Consider the following 19,431-nt stretch of genomic DNA (forward strand, 5'->3'; position numbering starts at 1 on the left):
AGAAATATTTAGAATTAGGTGATAATTTAAGTATATGCTCAAAGTTTAAAATAATCTTTCAAGTTAAATATGTGAGTTTTGAGAAATATATTTAGCAAAACACTTCAAGAGTACACTACAACCACTAATAAAACTGCAATCATACTAGAAAAGGCTAAAAGCAAAAGCACAATGGAAAATGAGAAATATTTACAAAGACTATGCATATTTTAATTTCTAAAACAGGGTCACTAAGTGACTCACACTGGCCATCAAATTTTTATCCTGTTATATATCAGCAGCTGGAATGACATATGCATACCCCTGCACCTAGCTAATCAAGGATATTATAAGAAAAATAAAAAGTATATTAAATTGTCATTTAATGAACTTTAGATAGTAGATACAGAAATTCTTAGAAATAACAATTTCAGACATGGTATACGAAGAAGAATGCTGGAGAATCAACAAGATGGCAAGAAACTGAAATGATCATCAAAAACTTCCCTTTGTAAATTCACCTCAGTGGAATTACAAAGGTTTCAATGAAACTTTAAGATACTGATCAAGGTGTAATATGATGAATTTCCCATGATGAATATACTTGTTATGCATACAAAACATATGGTAATGCAACCATTATCCTAAAAAATGATATGTTTAGTTGGGCATGGTCTTACATGTCTGTAATTAAAAAAAAAAAAGTTAGGAAATATCTGTAGGTAATTTTGTTAAGTTAATGTAATCTTCCTCTAAATCCAAGCAACACATTTACCAGAAAAGATAATTATAGAATCATTATACCTATGCTTCTAGGTTTTCAAATCTATTATCTAGTTAAATGTAAGGATTTATCAGAAAATAGTTTTTTATCTTGGCACACAGCTAAATGTAGTACGGATTTCTATGCTGTGTGAAGCCCTAGATTCAATCTGATGTAATAAATGCATGTGTGTGCATACACACACTTTAGGATAAGTAAAAGTAAAAATTGTCTTTATTTGTCAAAGGTAAGGATGTTTCATCATCAGCAACCCAGATAACAAAAGAATAACCTAATATAACTATCTGAATCTTGGCATAAATATATGTTAAAAATTTTAACTTCTATTAATTATTTCTTAAAAATTTCTAATTCTATAAAAATCAAAAGAGATCAACAACTAGATAAAACATGTATACCATAAAACTAACATGTGGGACACTGAATGGAGATATTTTACATGAATTATCTTAGGACAAGAAATCAATCAAGGAATTTCACTTTCTGCACTGTTCCGTCACATGAAAACAAAATTCATGTTTGCTACTATAAGGCAAGAAAGACAAATAAGTGATATAACGATTGAAATGGAGGAGCCAAAATCATTATCCATAAATGACAAAATTAGCAAGATGTAATATTATAGAACAAGAATACCTATCTTGTCAGAGAAGATCTCCTGGAAAAATTATAATGTTTATCATAGTTTTACTGCATACTAAAAACATAAAATTATACCAATACAATAAAGATAAGTGATTCCTGATCAGAACACATACTGTCCAGCTCTCAAATCATTTTCTCAAGGTCAGTATACACTCAGTAACTATAGAGAAACCAAAAGGTCTTTGTTTAGATTTGTTTGTGAAACACTTTTTAATTTACTAGAAATTAAAAGACAAAAAAAATGTTTTGCTATTCATAGAATCAAAGTTCAAGAATCAAAAGTTCAAGAATATACCTATAATGTGAATATGATGAACATTTTGGGGAAGCAACCACTTCATTTTAAAATTACATTTAATTAGAAATCTGAAGTATCAATTTTTGCAAAGTCTTTTAATGTCAGCTGTGAAAGTTGATAATGAATGTTTTACTCTGATTTTTCTCTCAATTTATGCCCCTATTTTGTATTATGGAAGAAAATCCTTGTCACATATTGCAAATATTCTATTCCTTTATTTTTTAAATATGCATACCTCACAAACATTTATATACCCATCTCTAGAAAATATTACTAATAAAATCTTTAAAACTCAGCAACACATTAAAAAACTACACATAATTAAAATTTGGTAGCTACACATGTTGGCACATGGAAGACTAAGGCAGGGAGATTACCGCAAAATCAAGGTCAGCCTGAGTTCAGGGTCCACCTAAATTACAGAGCAAGACCTTGTTTCCAAAAACCAAAAGAAACAATTGGAGATGTTCTACGTAGGTAGAGAGTAATTTATAGATGCAGACTTGATGATGTGATATGCTATAAATACTTCAGAGCACAGAGTATTCTTAATACTACTATATTTATAATACTAGTGAATCAACATAAATGTAATCCCTATAATCCCTTCTGAAAAAGAGGGCAGGAGATTATTTTCAAATCTCACATAAAAATAAAGATGAGAAGGGGATTATAGGGTTACACAGTCATTAAAATCTGAACGTCGGGCAACATGCAGACATGTTGAATTTGTAAGAAAGATCAAAAAATACTTTTCCTTTCTTCTAAATGAAGATTTACTAAGACTGACAGTAAAAATCAAGAGGAAGAAGTAATTAATCATTCATTTTTAAAAAATCATCTATTTGCGGTTGTAAACTGTATATTTTATGGGCCAAGTAAATCTGATTTTTGCATTACAAACATTCAAAGATGCACTTCAGGCAGATAAATATAAGAAAGTAATTTCTGATCTAGGAGTGGGGAAAACTTCAGATATAAATTTGTAAAACCACAATGTTAAGGTGACTTTGAATAGATAAAAAGAGTAATAGACTTCTATTCAGCAAAGAATATTCCTGATGAAATTAACCTGCAGATGAAAAACTGCAGAAGATACTTTCATTCTCCACAAGTAACAAATATATGCAGATTTAATTAAAAAGTATCCTCACTACATAGATAAACATATCAGCACACAATTTACAGATGGGCTTTAAAGGAAAGAGAAAGAGAAAAATGATATAAGAGCAAGGATATACAAAAAAGACAAAAAGGGGCTAGGGGTTTAGCTCAGCGGCATAAGCACTTGCCTTGCAAGCAGGCAGTCGTGAGTTTGATCCCCAGTACTGATAAAAAGGAAAAACTCCAAAAAAAAAAAAAAAAAAAAAAAAAAAAAAGGCCAAAAAATAGAAATGAATCTCAATTCATATCCATAAAATTCACCAAGGTAAGAATACTCTGGTACTGGTAAAAAGAATTAGAAATCGTTGCCTGTTGGTGGTGGTTGTATGGACAGTGTGCATTAGATTTTAAATGGATATACACTGTATGCTAGCAAACATTCTCCTCAACTGGTATATTCTCAAACCTATTTCTAGGGAAGAAAGAATGTTTACTTGAAAAGCTGCTTTCTCACAACTGTGGAAAAGGCAAATAAGATGTTATGTTACATCCACATGTTTTCTGAAGAACGACATCACCAGTGATTGAAATTCTCTGATTTAGCAGGGTCAATGAGCCCAAAAGCTCCTGAATGATGTGCCATCCTGAGGCCAAAAAAGACCCTGAGAACTACCATCTACCTTTGTACCCCAAATCCAAGATGAATGAAAGTATCTTCTGCAGTTTTTCATCTGCAGGTTAATTTCATCAGGAATATTCTTTGCTGAAGAGAAATCTCGTTACTGTTTTTATCTTTCTAAATTACTCCTGGGCTATACTTGAACACTCTTTCTTTTGGCCCTCCTATTTAGGCTGCCTTTTTGATGCCACTAAAGTGCAAATCAGAAAAGGATCCACTTCTTGGTGTGCTTACGACACACTGTGAATGTAAAGCCAGATTAAGGGGTGGCTTGACCAGAAGCTCTGTGCTTTATCTCAGCTGGGCCCTTCTCCACTGGCCGTTCCCACCGTTTTCTCAAAAACACCAACGTGAGGTAGTTGTCCATAAAGTGTGGGCAGTTGATGAGAACTCAAGGGAATTCAGAGATTGCAGCTCCAGCCACATACAAAGCACACAGCAAAGGCTCATGGTAACTTCTTTCCCCAGAGATTTTAAGTCATTACAAAGAAAAAACAGTCCCAAGATTTGGATGTGACAGGTGCTAGACAGACATGACTTCGGCCCATTAAGGGAATGCCAGAGGCAGTGGGAAAACAAGAAAGGGCAGAATATAAGGTAACTATTTTCTCCAAGATTAAGGCAGTTGGAAACATGTTCCCAGAATCAGCATAAATTAGTAATAAGGGAAGTGTTTTCTCTTCAGCATTGAACATGCTTGGTGTCTTGTGGTTATACTGCTCAGTCCTGTGTCTGCTTATTGACAATTTCCATCCTATTTCCTCGTCCAGGTAATGCAAGCTGGGCAGGTGCACCACTTTATAAAACAAAATAAATAAATAAATAAATAACCAAATGAAAACAAACCAAATCAAACCAAAAATGGAAAACAAAATTCAGAGAAGTGCTCCTTTATCCCATTCACTGCTCATATGTGTCCCAGTTCAGTTCCTCAGAAGAACCGAATTAATACAGTGCTCAATGCAGGAAACTACCTGATAAATTTCATATTGTCTGGTGGAGCACTTTGATTGTTTTCACCGGAAGTTCTGTCACTGACAGGGCAGTGACTCACAGCTGATGCCCAGGATCTTGAACAAGTGTTGCACCATATATTGCAAACAGAATAAACTGCATTACAGAATAAAAGTGTATAACAGAATAAATTTCAAAAATCAAAGCAAATGTTCCACTGAATACTAATCACTACTTTTTACTCTTCAGTGCTGAAGATTAAAATTCAGGGCCTTGTGCCTGGTATACAAGTTATTTTAGATTGGAGGCAACCCCAGTACTTCTACTTCATTTTGATTTGGGTTTTGCTTCATTATGCTGGATGGCTTCAGAGCTGAATCCTCCTGCCTGAGTGTGCCAAGTTGCTAGGATGAAAGTTGGGCACAACCTTAAACCTAACCGGTTTCATTTAATCAAGCACTGTAATCCTACTTAATAGTGGTAATTAAAGAACCCCCATCTTAGCTAGTCATGGTGGCATACATCTGTCATCTTAGAACTATAAGAGCTGCAGATCAGCAGTTCACTGCAACCTGGACAACTCTGTGACACGACGACTCACATTTAAAAACAAAATATTAAAACGCATGAGGAATGTAATTCAGAGCAAAAGCCCTGAGTTTAACCCTCTGTGCAACAAAAACATCAAAAACATCTGGCAATCTTTTATAACCTGGAGAAATCCCTTCCCAATCACATTTAGATGATCTGCACTTCTGCGTATGCAACACAGGAGTTTATTCCATGAATGGTAAGCGTTTTATCACCGAGTTATACAATGTTAATCCTGTCTCTGGATTCTCATGTTATTTACCATCACCCATCATGAGTGTGGCAACGTGGAGACATACTGGAAATGTAAGAATTTACCCTCCTCATGACCCCGTACCACAGACATTTATAAAACTGAGACTCATTACGTCTGCTGGTAGGAAAGATCAAATCAGGAAAGCAGCACACCACAGCTCCTCTAGCTCCTGCTCTCACTCGACTTTGGTTCTTCCCCCCTCCCCCAATTCCCCCTCTCCGCACTCCGGTAGAGGTGTCTGGCTGTGCGCTGCGGCTGCCTGAGACTGCACTCTAGACTGGCGGGGTGGCCTGGAGAGATGTGGTGCTCTATACCCAAAATGGGTAGGCCTTAACCAAGGCAGGAGGAACAGAGGGCACACACGACTAGAGACCAGGAAGAACTCAGAATCTGGAGCATGCAGGGAGGCTCCGTCCGCCATTGCCGGTCCTACCACTTCCGGGTTGGTCTCACCCACATCGCCTCCCATTCCATCCCATCGCAGGGCAGCCGTCCCACACTATCACCATTGCGTGGCTCGAGGGTCTTCAAGGATAGTTCCAGTGCAGACTGCAGCCAGTAGGAATCCTAAAGCAAGCCGCTCTATCTAGGTGAGGTGGCTCCCAGCAATGCGCAGGATCTGAGCTTTGGTGCCTGGAAACAGAGCCCGCCTCCCTTGGCCCACCTGATTGGACAGTTCACACAGCCTGCGTTTTAAACGCGGATTTGCTGCCACTCCATTACCTGCCTTCCGATCTGTGACAACTGAACAGTGAAAACAGAAACAAATTCCAAAGTGTGAGTGGAGCTGAAATGGTAGATTGTAAACGAGAGGCTTCCAGAATGTAGCCTTTCGTAGCTGCATTTAAGCAGAGTTTACTCCTGGCATTACACAGCTTGCCATTGTCATTTTTGTTTGTTTGAGTGGGTCTCATGTGGCCTTGACCCCACTACTATTTTCCTGCATTAAGCCTACTTAGTGCTGAGTTTACAAGCATGCACCACCACTCCCAGCTACACTTGCCTTCATACTGGGCTTAGCGATTTCTTCCTGTGTCGCCCCTTAAAGTGGGATCACACATATGCTAAGACAGTTCCCAGAGTTAATACACAACGGAGAAATCACGGTAAGAGAATGCCATGAATTCAGGAAGGCCAGAACGTAATGAAATGGAAGGAAGGACTGATGTGAAAGTTTAAAAATATACAATAAGGTAGTTGACTTCATAGACAAACTTTCTCACATTGTATCTCCCACTTTACTCATTTTATTTATTTGTCTTTTTCAGATAGGGTTTTACTACGCAGTTGAGGTTAGCTTCGAACTCACTTTGTAACTCAGGCTGGCTTTGAACTTGCAGCAGTCCTCCTGCCTCAGCCTCCCGAGTGCTGGTATTACTGCCACCACATGCGCCAGGCCTGATTTACTCATTTTAAAATAAGAAGGTTGGAGATATTGCTCAGTGGCACAGTGCCTGCCTTACAAACACAAGGTCCTGAGTTCAATTCCCTGTACCAAAAACAAACAGAAAAAGATTATAATTTCTAAATTCATTTCCTGGTGTTGAGGAAAGGAAACCTGAGGATTTCAGACTGTAAGCCGCTTGTGTTCTGTAGTTCTTGCTTCACAAGGTGAAATTATTTTTCAACACATTAGTATTCTTAGAAGGGAAATATTGAGTCATGTGATACTTTTTTTTTGAGACAAGGTCTCACTATGCAATTCAGGCTGGCCTTGAGCTCACTTTGTAAGCCAGCCTGGTCTCAAACTCACAATGATCCTCCTGCCTAAACCTCACGAGTGCTGGGATTACAGGAGTGTACCACCACACCCAGCCGATACTCTTGATTAATATATAGCTTGGCATGAACGGTGAGTAGGATATCAGTAAAGCTCACTTCTGATATGTTGGGTTGAGTCGTGTAGTGTGACATTGTGGACCATATCTTCTCCCTCCCCCTTCCCTGGTGCCAGTTACGCTCTGTACTTGCTGTTTCTTCACTTTGTTCCACCATGATATTCCTCCTTTGGAGTCCAATAGCAACCAATTTAAATCTCTGGAACCATGAGCTAAAATAAAAACTTTTAATCTTGAATTGTGTATGTCTCGGATTTTGTACCTGTATTAAGAACCTAATAAATAGTGAGTGTCTGAAAAAAATGCCAAATGCATTAACCTTTTCTTTAGAAGAGTATATAAATGTATTTTCACTGTGACTGCTCTTCATAGGTTTTCTTCATATAAATGTATTTCAGTTTGACTCCAGCAATTCTTTGCATATCAAAACCACTTTCCATGGAAAAGTTCATGGTAAACAGTAAAAACCTCAGGAAAGACAAAACTCCAATACAATGTGCACATTTGTCACCTACTTTTCTTTGCTCTGTGGCTCTCAACACTCCAACTGGAGCTGTTTTGAGTACTAGAGGCAACCAAGAGGTTTGCAGCCCGGGAGGGTTCAAGGGGATGATCATGGTCCTCACTCGTCAGGTTCAAGATATATTTCAGCTTCTAGGCACCAGACTTAAGATACTCCCTACTACAGTTTATTTATCTGCTTTACCAACACTGATGAGTTATGTGACATCAGTATACCCAACTCAAGTCTTTCAGCATAAACCAAGAAAGTCTTTGCTTTCCTTATGTGCTTATCAATGAAGAAAAAGGTAATTCTAAGGTTCTTTATAGGATTTAAAACATGTAAGAACTATTACTTATTGAAAAACAAAGATGCCACAAAATTTATTTCTGTATGACAAAATGTAATCAAGTGTGAATTTTTTCACTGTTTCAGATGAGTATTGTCACAAGATGTTCTGTGATTAGATTTTACATACTCTATTTACCTTTTAGAACAATCTCTTGACCCTCTCACTAAACTATAGATGCAATAATTTTTATCTTTTATCAACTCCTAAGCATCATATAAATTTTTCTCCCTTTCAAGAAGTGTAACTGCCCTAGATTTTAATCTTCTGGAGACTCAATATCATTCCTCTATTTAACTGTTTATTTGAAATTTTGTCACAGTAATACGTGACTTTTTTATGAATTTAGGGATAAATTTATTGTGGGTATTCTCCACAGCCTGTTGTACCAGAGGAACTATGTGAACACACATAGAATGTAACATAATCATTACTTGTTCATAGTTTATAAATTTTGATATAAGATTTTCAAAGAATCTTGAAATTTCTTAAGTGAAAATTCTGTGCTTTGTATCATGCTGAGATTTTTGTGGCTGGGGAACCCCTCATAGTTTATTGACATGGAATTTTATGAAATACAGGAGGACCAAGGAATGTTAAAAAGACTTTGGTACCAGAAAGACTTTGGTACCAGGGACCGAACTCATGACCTCACGCTTGTGAGGCAGGCGCTTATGCTGCTAAGCTAAAGCCCTGGCCCAAAAGACAAGATTTGTAAGAATTATCTTTCTTTTTAGCTCAGTGGCATAGGCACCTACCTTGCAAGCACGCAGTTGTGAGTTCAATCCCCAATACCACACACACACACACACACACAAAAAAAAAAGAATTACCTTTTTTTGTAACTGATCAGTGGGATGAAATATTATACCCCAGCCACTGGACCTGTGAAAAGGGGATAAAACTTTGAGATTCATATGATAATCTAAACCAGAAAAACTCATCAATTTTGTGAATATATCAGAAAACTATTTACTTTTAAAGGATACTACTTTGTTCATTGTATGATATTTAGCTTTGAAGAAGACAAATCATGAGCCTTCCCACGAGCCAGGTTCTGCTAGAGGACAGGGAGCAGACTCAGCAAGAAGACAAACCACACCTTCCCATCTGTGAGCCAGCCAGTGTGCAGGCAGGGAAACCAGAAGAGAATCTCCCTACCCCAAGCATCTGGCTGATTCAGAGGACTTGGTGAGATGATAGCAACTGAGGGGAAAGGAATGTCTTGCTGCTTGTTTTGTCTGACTGACTTTACAGGCCTGGGGCTGGTGGTCTGGGCATCTATTTGGAGGATAGCAGTGTATATCGTGGCAACTGTGGGGGATTTCCTTCTGTCTTTTTTTTTTTTTTTCCTTTTTATCGGTACCAGGGATCGAACTTGCGACCGCCTGCTTGCACGGCAGGCACTTATGCCGCTGAGCTAAATCCCCAGCCCCTCTGTCTTATTTTTGAAATCCAATGTTGTTTTATTCCTGTATCTGGTAACCTGAGCAACTATTTTGAAGATAACAATATGTAGTATAATAACCATTGTTAAAATTCCTATTATCTTGTTTCAAAAACCTATATAGCTATTGCTGTTCTCTGTTATTTTTTAGGTCTGTTTGCTTCTTGATTTTTCTGTTTTTTCTCTTTAAAATAAAATTTAAAAAAGATATTTAGCATTTCCTGGGATTGATGTCGCAAAATGCCAGTAAATTCCACACTCCTTTATGTCATAAGAAAATTCCAGATACATCCACCTGTGCCCTGAAACCCAAATTGATACTGTTGGAAAGCCATTGCCTGTCATCTACACTGGCCACCTGAATTAGAAGAATGAATAACAACACATAATGGACCTACATTTCAGGCTGGAGGCTCCATTGCAAATCTCAAGGATTTTTCAGTTTTTCCACCTCTACACCCCAAACCAGGATAATTCTTCCCAATTTATTTGAGTTCTGCCATTGCATCACTGCTCTTTGACTCCATTACATATAGTCTACATGGTGTAATGTAGTTAGTGTGAAAAGGCCAGCGGGACCCCTCTTAGTTACTTTCTCATTGCAGAGACACAATACCCAACACCCTCAACTGCATGAGGAAAGAGGTTTCGTTTCATAGTTTGCTAGCACCAAGGCAGGGCATTATGGCCAAGGGGCACAGCAGAAAAATGCTCATGGCATAGCAAATAGAAGAAAACATAAAGATTAGTGAGGGGGCAGGGAGACATACTTTTCCAGACCACGTCCTCAGTGACCTACTTCTTCCAACTATTCTTCACCCGACATTACCTTTAGCTATAAATTCAGCTGTGGACTAATTTGCTAATGAATATGATGTACTCATGTCCCAATCAATTCCCCAATGCCTTACCTATGAGTGAATGAATGAGTTTGTGCAGGGACATCTAGATATAAACTACAACACTATGAAAAGACCAACAGTATTCTTCAGAGAACTAGAAAAAACAACTGCAAAATTTATATGGAACCAAAAGAGACTCAAAATAGCAAAGATACTTCCAGGCAACAAGGATAAAGCAGGAAGAAATTTAATCCTGAATTTCAAGTTATATTACAAGGTAACAGTGATAAAAACAGCATGGTACTGGAACAAAAACAGACATGAGGATCAGTTGGACATAATCCAGGATACAGAAACAATCCAGGCACTTTCAACCATCTGACTTTTGACAAAGGGTCCAAAACATATAGTGGAAGAAAGATAACCCTGTAACAACTGGTGTTGGGAAAACCAATTATCTACATGCAAAATAATGAATCTAGACCCATATTTCTTACCCTGGACCCAGATCAAATCAAAATGGGTCAAAAATCTAGATGTAAAAACAACAACACTGAGTCTATTTAAATATAAAACAGATAAATCACTTTAAGACATGAGTACGTTAAAAACTTGTATAACGTTTCATAAATAATTTAAAAAGTTACAATATCAAATTAAAAACCTTTTGCACAGCAAAGGAAACCAAAGAAGTGAAGAGACAATCTACAGAATGTAAAAACTTTTGACAGCTATTTGTCAGACAGAGGATCAATCTAACACTATATAAAGAACCCAAAAAATTATACCACACAAATAAAAGAGCCAAAATGGACAACTGAAATGAATAAACACTTCTCAGATGAATGAGTACAAATGGCCAAAATGCAAAATTTTCTGCATCTTTGGCTATTAGAGATGTAAATCAAAATAATTTTGAGATTCCATTATACCCCACAAAGAAGGGCTATCTTTAAGGACTCAAAAACCTTCAAAAACTAGTGAGGCTGTGGGGAGAAAAGAACCATTTTCTATTGTAATGTGAGAATGTAAACTAATACAAGGACTATAAAATCAGTATAGAGACCCATCAATATAGTAAATAGTACTTCCATTCAACCAGCTAATACCACTGAGTATTTCCCCAAAAGAGTTGATGACATCGTATTAGAGTGATATCTACATCTTCGTGTTTATAGCAGCACAACACATAACAACTAAATCCTGGAAGTGTCTTATATGTCCATCGACACATGAATAGATACAGAATATATGGTAAATATACATAATGGATGTCCTAGGTTATCTTGTTGCTGGGACAAGACAACTGAAAGGAGGAAAGGCTTATTATAATTCAGTTTGTGGAGGATTCAGTCCATAGGTGGTTGGCTCCAATGCACGAAAGCATGGCAGACAGGCATGGTGGAGCAGAAACAGTCCACAGCTCAGCAGACAGAAACCCTAACAAGCAAGCTTCATTTTCCCTTTTTATGCCATTTAGGCAACAAGCCCATTGGTTGCTGGCTCATATCAATCATTGGTGTTCTGTAAATCCATTCAGCTACACTGAGAACTATGCTAATCCTATTACTGGACTGAACCAGTTAATACACTCCTATAATACATATTAACACTGCCTGGGTCAGTGATGGTGAACTTTTTAGAGTTTTCAGTGATAACAGCAGGCTGTGGCACATATGCCATAGGTTCAACAGCACTGCCTTACGTCCAGCCACTTCTGAAAAGCCTCACTTTGAGTGCATGAGTTCAAAGTGTGACTAATTCACAGAACAAAATAAAGATAATAGGAAGCAGGGAGGTTGACTTTGTGTAGATGGTAAGGGGATCTAAGGATGAGAGGGGATGGGAAAGGGAAGGGACTGGAAGCAAAAAGGTTCAAGGCTCTATATGTATATGCACCAGTTCCCCATAGTGACTGTAACACAAATGTATACTAATAAAAAACTTAAAAAGAGATTTAAAAAATTGAAATTGTGTCAGTCAAAATAGGGAGCCGAGCGACAGCCCCATTGCTGCCTCCCTGCCTCTCTCTCTCCCCTATGGGCACTGTGTCTGCCTACATTAACCATAATCCTCTCCTGCTTATGTCACATATCCGGATGTGACGATGACCCTGTTGTATTCATCCCCATAGCCTCTTCCTGTCCCACCAGCCCGCCCTTTCCCTATAAAAGATGTAATCACTTCCGGAATAAAACGGGGCTTGATCGGATTCTCTCTTGACTTGCTTCTGTCTCTTTGTCTCCCCTATGTCTTTATTTAATCCCCTTTCCTCCTCCAGGTACATCCCACGGATTGATCTGCAGGCCGGATCAATAAAGTGGTGACAATCTCCAAAAAAGCATATCAAAAGACAGAGCTTGAGGAATTTCAGAAAGAAATATCAGAAACAAAGAGGGGGTAATTAACTAAGATAATATCATAATTTCCTCAAGCTGAACAATATGAGTTACTAGATCAAATATATGCATTGAACAGACTATAGTGAAATTTTGGAACATGTATATCAGAAGACATTATTTTCCTATACTTCACAATATTGTATAAGTAATATAGAAGATTTTAAAAAATATAAAGACAAAGTATGACATGTGAAAATATGGGAAATGATTAAATTAAAAATATTACAGTAAGAGACTTTTCAAACCCCCACACCCTTTCACTTTGAACATACGTCTGCCACCTTACTTGTCACTTTCTGAAACTGTTCTGGAAGTTGTTCTTGACTGTAACTTTGTGTATGCTGTATAGTCCTGAATCAATTCAAAATATTTACATCAATTTTTTTCAAATAAAAGCATTTCGGTGTGTCCTTATCCACCTATTTTACTACCGTTCATCTTACAGCTTTCCCCCAAAGTTGAAATGACCATGCAAAATAAACCTTTTCAACTGATTCACGACACTGAGGCAGCCACAACACACCGAACTTGAGCACATCTAAAGACATGAGAGAGGACTTCCAGAATGACTTCAAATGGTGTCAAGAATGATGACTTAAGTGTATTTGAAGTGAGAGGTAATATTTTTTTTTGTCTTTTTCATTTTTATCGGTACCAGGGATCGAACTCACGACCGCCTGCTTACAAGGCAGGTGCTTATGCTGCTGAGCTAAACCCCCAGCCCCAAGAGGTAATATTTTGAAGGGAATTAACAGCAATATGTCTTTTCCTGCAACTTTAAAACAACTGTTTTAAAATTTAAACATTCACTGAATATTTTGACTGCAGCTCATAAAAGCTCTAACTGATAAGGACACTATGCTAAATAAGTCTTAGGTTAATTTTGACCAGACCTTCTACTTTTTTTAACTAATTAAGTCTATTGGCTCATTTTAGGTATACACAATGTCACATTCATCATAGGGGATTTGTACCTGCACATGATATAACTTGATTCTTTTTTTCCCATTTCCCTGTCCTCCCTTTAACCCCTCTTATTCTCATTTACAAAAGTTTTGTTTCCATTTTTTTTCATTCCTCCCCACCCCGCTTTTCCTTAGTTTGCCTTCCCATTTGAACATTTTCGTCCTACTTCACAATACTGTAAGGCTTCAGCTGGACCTGATTGTCTCAGCCCTCAGCAGAAGCACTACTCTCTGCAGGGATCTCAATTCAGTACACTGACATTGACATTGACATTGACAAGAATAGGGAAGGAGATAAGATAGGACAAAGAATTTTGCAGGTTCTGAGACATCTGTAGACACCTGAGAATTTACACTGGACACTTCAAGGACTCTGCCTATAGAGATGAAAGATTGTCAGACAACTTTAACCACAGATGTTTATTGGGATATTCCTGCCTAATGTTCCCTGCCTTCTCTTCATTCCTGTAATAAGGGACACACTCCTTTTTTGTTTGCTGCAGAGGGTCTTATTGCACTCTCTGCCTGCACCCAAGTACAATAAATTCCAGGTCATGTTGCCTTTGCACAAGCCTGATGGTCTCTGCTGTCTCTCCCCTGCATCATATGTTATAAGTATCTATTATACATTTTGCAGATTTTCTACTTTTTCAAGTGAGCACTCTAGATAAAAGGGGATCAAATTGACAACAAGAGTAAAGAGACCTGCTTCAATTAATATGCAAGAAAAAATGACAAATAGGAAATACACAATGTATAATAAAGTGCAAAATTATATTAAACATATTATGTCATTAAAAATGTCAATTAAATTTCCCCCTGAGGAAAAAGTTATTTTCAGACTTTGCCAATAACCAAAATCCAGTTATGCACTATTTATAACATATAATTTAAAACAAAATGACAAGATTAAAAATAAGAGCTATTTCAGACAAACATTAAGAACATGAAGCTTTTAAGGCAATATTTAAGAGACTGATTAAATACAAGGCTGAGCTGAGGATGTAGCTCAGTTGTAAAGCACTTGCCTAGCATGTACAAGGCCCTAGGTTTCATTTCTAACACTGCAAAAACAAGCAAACAAACAATAAAACAACCCGAAACTAAACCAAACTAATAGAGTGACAATAAACAATACCTCCAAATTTAAAGCCAGTCTTAGTCAGGTAAGAGAGGATTTAAAAAAATATGGATATAAGTTTGCTTCCTCCAAAAATGACAAAATGCAACATTTACTGAGTATTTACTATCTTTTATACACAAGTGCATTCCTCTCAGGGTCTATATCTTACTTAGTCTTTAGTAAAAGCCCATTACTGCCTCCATTCTATTACTACTGCTTTCATTCATCACTTAAAGAAGCTAGGTTGAGAGCTAGGACTCACACTAGTACACAGTTCATATTCTATCTTTGAAATATATAAAGCAAAACCTGTTAGGAATATTTTTATATTTTCTTCTTATATTCTGAAGTCCTTTTTTAACGTTTGGCTTTACCATCTATCAGGAATTACTTTTATAAATGATATGAAATGTGGATCTAACAATCCAGCAATTATCTCAACAGCTTTCTTGAACTGCTGATTTGAAATGCTCTAACATATGCTGGATGTCCACATATGCCTGAGTCTGCTTTTAAGCTTTGCTGCTTCTTTATCTATTCCTGTAACATTAACACAAAACATCCTTAACCTACAGCCATAGCATATTACTCAATGTTCTTGGAACATTTATTTGTCCCATGTCTGGCTTTGCTTATCCTACACTCTCAGTTAAAACTTTTCTCATCATCCCATTAACAATTTCTTGTGTCATGATATTCAACTTTTTAAAGTCAAATTTCTTGATTTCTCCTTCACAATCAATTTTTCAAGAAATAAATATGGTAATGAATTACGTACTACATTGTGTTACTTTTATGAGAATGGAGCAAACATACCTCTCTGCAGGTCCCCTGCACTCCAATCTGCCCCATTCTCGCATGGCGACATGCCTCACTTTCCTAACCTTAGCACCTAGCATGAAGCGGTCAACTGACACTCTCCAGATATTTATTAAAATAAATATATGCATGTGCGTGATAAATAATGAGTATCATGGACTTGGTGACGATTTTCTAGGGAGGTAAACCGGGATGGAGTAAGACCCTTCCTTGTGAACTTTTCCTGTATATTTACATAAAAACACGTATTTCTGTTTTGTACACATTTACATAAAAACACATTTTAAAGAGAGTCTTACATATTATTTTGGATAGATTTGTATAATATTTTTAGTGAGAAAAGCTGTAGAAAAAATACTCTTATTTTTAATACTGTATAGATAAGAAAAACGGAATAAAAAACCAGCTTAGGTATAGGAATGTTTTATAGGGCCTTAGATTAAGCCAATGGAACAAGACATAAGGAGCAGGGTTAAATGACCAGCTTCTCCCTATTTGCCAGTAAGCCACGCCAGCCACACTCCCAAGGCATACAGCTTACCAACCCAGCCTAGCCACCACCCCCTGCACAAAACCAAACCTAACCTCGCCCACTAGATTTAAGGCCCACCCACCAGCTATAGGCCCCGCCCGTAGCTCCACCTTCCAGGTCATTTTAGAACGTACTGCTTCGTCAGTCCCTCCATAGGGAAACCAGAATTTCTCTTTTAAGACGGACAAGGAAAGGACAAACTCTTCTACGCCCGCCTACAGACACCTCTGGTCCAGCGAGCCCCAGGCTAGGCACTTCCGCTCCCGGCGACCTCAAGACCGGAAGCGGAAGTGTGCTGGGGTTGTAGGCTTCCGAAAAGCTGAGCACCGCTGCTCTTCGCGTGGCGATGGGGCTGTCTCGCTGCTGTGCAGTTGCTTGTAGTTCTGTAGTTGCGCTCTGGCCTTTAGGCGGGAGGAGAGAGAAGGGAGGGGAGAAAAAGGGAGGAAAAGGAAGGCGCTTGAAAGAAGGGAGGGAAAGGAAGGACGCGGTGAGGTGCTGGGAGAGGACAGCCCAGACCTAGGCTGAGGTGCTGCTTCCCCAAGGTTTCCCCAGCCCAGTGTGTAGCCCTAGCAGTTTCGCAACCTTTGCTGCCGGGCGCCCCTTGCCAAGTGGCTTGCTCTCCAGTGTCCCCGTCAGGCAGAGAGCACTGCCATCCTGTTGGAAAGGAAGCTCAGAAGTCCAGTTCAGGGCCTCCTGCACAGAAATGTGTTTACACTGAGCCTCAGTTCTCACCTCTACTCCTTAATATGTAGGAAAAGTGCATCAAGAGTCCCTGCCTTGCTTCTCACAAAAGATGACTGTGTATTAGTAATTACCATTTTATTCAATATGATATTTAATATTACGTAGGTTTGCAGGTTCAAAGTTAGGAAAAGGCTACATATATGCAGATTGATTCGAGTAACTTGTCATATTGGTTGTAAAATTGAAAGGTTAAGTGAAGTAATCTGATATAGCTGTATTGATATCCTTATTCATTTAAGTAATTTTATTTTTATTTTGTTGACCAACAATTTGTGGTCCCTAAGCTTGTAATCTTTTTCTTTTCTTAATTTTTTTTTTAACCGGGGATCAAACTCATCACCTCGTACTGATAAGGCAAATGTTTACTCCGCCAAGGTAAATCCCTGGCCCTGCAGTCTTTTAGCTTAGCTTTGCTTTTGTTTCTTTTTGCTTTTCCTTCTTTACATTTAAGGGAACATTTATTTGTAAGTTTTCTTAGACTATGGGCATCAGTTTTTGCATTAGTTACTTTTTTTCATTATAATGTGAAGTTTTCTTACAAAACATTGTTTCTCAGCCCACAAATATTATCAGGGAAAAATAAAGGCTACTTAGTTCTTTTCAAGTTGGCTTCACTTGAGAACTACAATGCTCTCTCTCTCTCTCTCTTTCTTTCCCTCCCTCCTCCCTCCCGTGTGTGGTCATATGTCTTCTTAGATTTGCTCTATTGAATTATTCTTGAGGACTGTCGATTTTGGGACACATTTTCATTAGTGTGCCTTCAATGAACTGGGCCCTTAAGGAGATTGTAGCTAAAATACCTAGAGTGTTTGTTCCTGTGAAGGTTTTATTAGCTAGGAAGAAGGGTTTCAAGTTAATAGTGATAAGAGTGATATTAGACTATTTAGCAGGATAGCTGAGGAGTATGACAAGGAAAATATCTGAAAAGAGTCAAGTGTTTGAATTTACAGGATGAGTTGTATGTAGCTAACCAAGGAGTTTGGAGGAGACTTGAGGGAACATTTCACATGCACAATCCTCATGCAATACAAAGCATGAGGTCTGTTCCAGTAGCTGAGAAAAGACAGGGGAAACAGAATTATATAAAAGAAAGAAGGGAGTGGATTAGCTGGATTGGATAGGAGGGCAGGACCCTGAAAGTCATGGTTAACTTTGCACTCTATTGTAAGGCACTGGGTTTTAAGGATGGGAGTGACAGGATTACGTCTGCAATTTAAACAAAACGCTGCTTGTGGATTGAACACAGAATTTAGGATGGACAATGCAGAGCCCATATAGGAGATTGAATAAATTCAGGACCTTCTTGATGGTAGATGTGAAATCAGAAAATATGTAAATAAGAGATATGGAATATTTGAGATATGGGAAATGAATATAGAAAATATGAGATACAGAATATTTCAAATGGAGACTAAAGTGAGAGAATTTGACTGATGCATTTTATGTAACATATGAGACTGGGAGCCAAATTTGGCCCAATATTGGCTTATACAAATGAAGTCTTACTGGAGCCCATTTGTTTACGTGTTTATGGCCGTTTCTGTACTGCTACCTTATAGTTAAGTAGAGGTAACAGAGATCAGATAGCCCATACTTGATAAGACATTTATTTATTGGTTATTTGTCTTGTAATCCACAAACGAATCCCCAAGTTCGAGTTCAAAAAATGAGGCAAAAACATTTTAAAAAGCAGCGCTGATTTATTTTACCCTGGGCCCAGCGACACAGTGCAGCTGGAGATTGCAAAAGCTGTGTGTCCTGCTCCTCTATACTTGCCACCTTTAAGTACATATCACAATTTATAAAGTAAGGGGTCGTGGGCGTGGGATGGGAAAACTGTTAATGAGGAACACCTTTGTTTTCCTTAGACAGAGCAGTCTAGCAGTAATTAACAACCCCTGTTAGCTTATTTTAGCACCACATCTGTTATTTGTAGAGGGCAACAAGGTTAACGTATCAATTAGGTAAGATTGTACAATTCTTTACAGAGGAAAGCATTGATTAACATATCAATTAGGTCACCCAGAGGGGGAAAGAAAACACATATACAGTAAGGCCACGTTATAAGTATTTTGGTATAATACAAATATAACGAAGCTCTTTTTTCTAGAGTACAACAGTTTGCAGAAAAAATTTGTCAATGCAGAATGTAAAAGTAGTTGGTATTCATTAGGCACTGTGATGGTGGCTGGATATGAAGTTTTGAAAAAAGTGAGCACAGGTCTATACTTACCAGTTTATATTGTAGCTGAAGAAAGCAAGATAAAGTCACCTAAAAAATTAAGATAAATCACAACTTTTGAAAGGGCAGTGGAGGAAAAATAGGAGATAGGAGTACAAGAGGAAAAGGGACCTTTTTAAAAGGTGGAAGAGCCAATAGAAATCACCATGGGCTGTTGTGTGAAAGATATTTAGGGCCTACTATGTTCCTTACTGAAATAAATTTTGTGTAAAGGTTACTAGCTTATATGTGACCACATACAATACACAACACAAGGGATAACTTGGCCTGGTGCTATTTCCACCCTCACCCTTTATTTTACCCTAATCTCTTTTATTGTGGGAAGATCATCTATTG

At 37.8% G+C, this 19,431-nt stretch overlaps 1 protein-coding gene across 5 annotated transcripts in view; it reads right to left on the reverse strand.

Annotated features, from left to right (window-relative positions):
- Positions 1 to 16,376, reverse strand: part of LOC100726582 (zinc finger protein 709-like) — a 38,093-nt gene extending 21,717 nt beyond the window's left edge. Inside the window, exons 1-2 of one of the 5 annotated variants that reach the window (XM_013158766.3) lie at positions 16,244 to 16,376; positions 8,813 to 8,864 (exon numbers count right to left, since the gene is read on the reverse strand). In XM_013158766.3, coding sequence (XP_013014220.1) covers positions 8,813 to 8,864; positions 16,244 to 16,263 — 72 coding nt within the window. In that variant the 5' untranslated portion in view covers positions 16,264 to 16,376. Of the gene's footprint in view, positions 1 to 5,723; positions 5,775 to 5,796; positions 5,961 to 8,812; positions 8,865 to 16,191 lie in introns of those variants that run through there. The other 4 variants (XM_063250519.1, XM_003475360.5, XM_063250518.1 and 1 more) reach the window with 4 other exon arrangements.
- Between the last annotated feature and the right edge of the window lie 3,055 nt (positions 16,377 to 19,431).

Source organism: Cavia porcellus, unplaced genomic scaffold (assembly GCF_034190915.1).
Source record: "Cavia porcellus strain 051 isolate PalLab524CR breed Dunkin Hartley unplaced genomic scaffold, mCavPor4.1 scaffold_6, whole genome shotgun sequence".
Taxonomy (NCBI): Eukaryota; Metazoa; Chordata; class Mammalia; order Rodentia; family Caviidae; genus Cavia; species Cavia porcellus.